At 31.0% G+C, this 3,862-nt stretch overlaps 1 protein-coding gene across 1 annotated transcript in view; it reads right to left on the bottom strand.

The window, feature by feature from the left end:
* The window catches only part of LOC104753134 (transcription factor bHLH157-like), a gene marked incomplete at its 3' end in the record, with an annotated part of 3,263 nt that extends 1,926 nt beyond the window's left edge, over positions 1-1,337 (bottom strand). Inside the window, 6 exon segments of the mRNA XM_010475428.1 lie at positions 1-98; positions 206-265; positions 360-401; positions 556-619; positions 736-825; positions 1,011-1,337. Of these exon segments, the coding sequence (XP_010473730.1) occupies positions 1-98; positions 206-265; positions 360-401; positions 556-619; positions 736-825; positions 1,011-1,108 (452 nt within the window).

Here is a 3,862-nt window from a genome sequence, read left to right as displayed (position 1 = left end):
ACCAAAGACTCGAACAGAGTATCGAGATCCACCGATTGATCTGGTTTCTCTTGCATAGCTCTTGTTGTCTGTTCCAACATCTCTGGGCTCTCAAGAATCTAGAGATAGATAGATAGATAGGTACATTTAATTAGTCCATATGACTAAAACACAGCAACATATCAAAAACACATCGTTATTTGTATATATATACATATATGCAAACCTTTTGAACAGATCCAAACTGAACGACGCCTCTAGATCCTACTGGAATGATTGCGATAGTCTGTATAATAAACATGGACACTGCAGATAAGAATCTGAGTTCAAATGGATATGAATCCTTTTAACTTGGAGACAAGAAGACTGCATATAATCACCTTACAGCCAGAGAGAAACTGATTCTGAAACTCATGCTCACACTGCAAAACAATCAAAACACACAAATAATCTCAAATCCTTATTCTTCTTCACGAGATGTATATATATATTATTAAAGCTCACATGCATGCATATGACTAATATGAGAAAAATACAACATCAAAGGAAACTAAGGGAAGAAGGAGAGGCGCAGACCTGAAACAATGAGTCTGAGAACAGCCATTGATGGTTTCCGGTCAAAGCCACTTCTCCCACAATTCTGAAGTCATCAAAAGAAATAAGATACATACACACAGAGAGAGAGAGAGAGAGAGAGAGAGAGAGAGAGAGAGAGAGAGATATTAGAGTATTTGATTGAAGTATTAAAAAGCTTACCCTTGGCCTAAGACATGAGCCTTGAGAATCATATCATCAACGAGTGCGACTGATTGTACATCATTGTATGCTTCTTCAAAACTCAATAACCTGAGAAATCCACATGGAATTCAAGAAATTAACTAGATTACATATAATTTTATGGACAACAGAAATTGAAATAGAAAATGCAGAGGAAATTATGCAAATATAATAATAATAGTCTTTGCCCCTAATTAAAAGAGACAATGCAAAACATAAGAAGAAAAGCCTCAAGGAGACTAGTCTTTAATTACATGGAATTGATGGGATCATAGCGCCAAAAAACAGCATAAGACCATCCATGGCTGAAACAGAGAGACTTCAATATCTGCTTAATCTCTGATGAACCCATAATTTAGTTCAGATCAATCCAACGCGCAAACGGGTCAAGTACTTTTTTTTATGCGAAACTCGAAAAGACCCCAAACGAAAAAAATGGAAACAGAGGATATATATGTCGGTTTAGAGTTTTCCTTCTTTTTCTTATCTGCACAGAACAAAGAAATAAAGAAAGCAAAAAAACATAGAGACAGACACAAAGGAGAAAATTGCTTGTGTTTTGCTTTTTGTTCAAGCAATTAAAAAAGGACTTAAAGACCTTTGTCTCTCTCTCTCTCTGTCTATATATATATAAGCAAACAAATAACATAAAGCTATTGGACTCTTTTTGAGAAAACTAATATTGATGAAAATGTCTGTTAAATAAAGTAAAAGAGCCTTCCCGTTTTTTTTTTTTTTTTTGTTGTTGTTGCTGTCTGAAGAAAATGAATAAAATCAAATAAAATATAGTATTTAATTTTGTCCGGTTTTACCGGTTTAATGAAAAGATTGCTTTAATTGCTAGAGTATAGTATTTTTATTTGTTGTCTTTTGAAAATTTAATAAGGGAAAGGAGAGACGAGAGAGGATCTTCGAGGTGTTATTTCCATAAAGGGAGATTTTCTTTTGATTCTACTTTTACTACTATGGATTTCATTAAAATTCTCGATACGAGTTTATGAATTATGATTCTATTTTTATTTCTACAATCCTAGAATGATTGATTCACAATCACTTGAACAAAAATTCAGTTCGACAATTATAATGGAAACTGGTGTAGGATATTATGGCAAAAAGAAAAAGAAGAAAAAAAAATTGTAACAAATTTATTCATTTTCTTGGGCTTCACAACGACTTCCTAATAATGTTTTAAAACGTATATCTCGTACTAGCTAGTATGAAATATGAACTGAAGAAAAAAAAATATATGGCTTTATTTAGAGTCGACCCAAGCCTATGAGATATTATATATCACTTAAGTGACGAAATGCGTTAAGTAGCTGTTACTCGGGTGCCGTCATGTCAATGTACGTAGGTATGTTAAAGACTAGTTCTCCATTGATAATTACCATTGAGAACTTAAGTATGATCAGTTTCTCTTAACAGAAAAACTTAAGTATGATCAACAACAAACTAACATATTATAATAACTATTATTGACAGGTCAATCTTTACAATCTCTCATTTTAAATTTTTTTTTTTTTTCTCTCTTTTAAAAGTTAAAACCTCTACTTATTGGGGTAATGTAAATATTACATCAATAAATTCATATATCACAACGCTTTTGGGTGATTATGATTAGAGTTATAAAAAAGTATGACCGCCTCTTAGTTTATGGGGCCAATGAGGTCCCCTAAATATGTGTCACCTAAATCTTGAATTCTTGGTATGATAATCTTGACTTAACCAGTAGTTCTGAATCCACTTCTTCGCGTATATTATATAAACAGTGTAACACAAAATGTCGTCGTTAAGCCAAAGAGATATATCTATATCTATATATATATCGTAATAAAATTAGACCTATATTTCATAAAAATGTTTAGTTGTGGTCTTCTGTGGTACCAACATAAATACGGCTATGCTTGCGCCTTAGGTATTAATGGCTGCTACTAAATTATCTCCTCAATATAATACAGCATTTTGTCACTGCCCATTTCTTTCGAGGTTTGAACGGATAATTTATAATTGGTGTCGTAAAACATTATTATACTCTAAATTAAACTCTGACCTCGATATATATAATTAAGATATCAACCTTCGAATTTCATGAACCATGGATAACCGATATAAATAGAATCTACAGAACATCAAACACACACACATATATATATATATATATATACAGTATATAGCAAACGTTAGAAAACATTCTTCAAAATTTGACATCCATTTTTGTTACTCGCAACATTCCACACCACACATGCCTAAGTGCCACACATACATCACATTTTTATTTTATTTTATTAATCAACAAATTCTCGACCTAAGCTGCCAATAAGCACGTACGTACAACACTAAGTATATACACTTTTTAGCTTGTTAATTGGTGATAGTGGTAGATAATTAATATAATTACAGGTATATCCAAAAATCTCGAAATGGAAAGTGATTATATATAATTACAAATTAAAATAAAAAACTCAAACTCATCAATTTCTTTTTTGGGGTTATTAGGGATATATAGCAATAATTTGGTCTCTTATACTCATCACACGCTCAATCATGGCCGTTGAGAACAAAGTCAACGGCATCAAGATTTTCACTTAATCCTTTTTTCTTTAATTGATTTATTTCCCTTTTTCAAAACTTTCCGTTTTTATTCCAACGGTGTCCGAAAGTGCTGAACTAAATCTAAAAGTGGGATTCTATGTTGATATTGTAGGCTTGTTCTTTTGTTATTAAAACTATTTTAATTATGAAACTTTTCTCTATATTTGTAGACTAGAGACTATATTTTCTTTCTTACGTACGTTGAAAAAAAAAATACATATTCAAGAGCAACTTTACCAATCTACCATTGGTCAACATATATATGTACTAATTTATTGTTAGATTCAGAATTTTTTTGGATAATAAGTTTTTATTAAAAGTAATTTTAATATACACTTAATCTTTGTTAGATTTGATGAAAAAAAATTATAGCTATGATAGTTGCAGTATTATACTATTATTTATTTGGCGATATTTTTATCATTTGAAGAACTGTGGAAAGTTCTTCTTTTTTTTGAACAAACACAAAAAGTTCAAATTATCATAAAACAGTACGTAATATTTGTTTTATAAA

Source organism: Camelina sativa, chromosome 16, assembly GCF_000633955.1.
Source record: "Camelina sativa cultivar DH55 chromosome 16, Cs, whole genome shotgun sequence".
In the NCBI taxonomy this organism is placed as follows: domain Eukaryota; kingdom Viridiplantae; phylum Streptophyta; class Magnoliopsida; order Brassicales; family Brassicaceae; genus Camelina; species Camelina sativa.
This window is presented reverse-complemented; position numbering and strand designations above follow the sequence as displayed.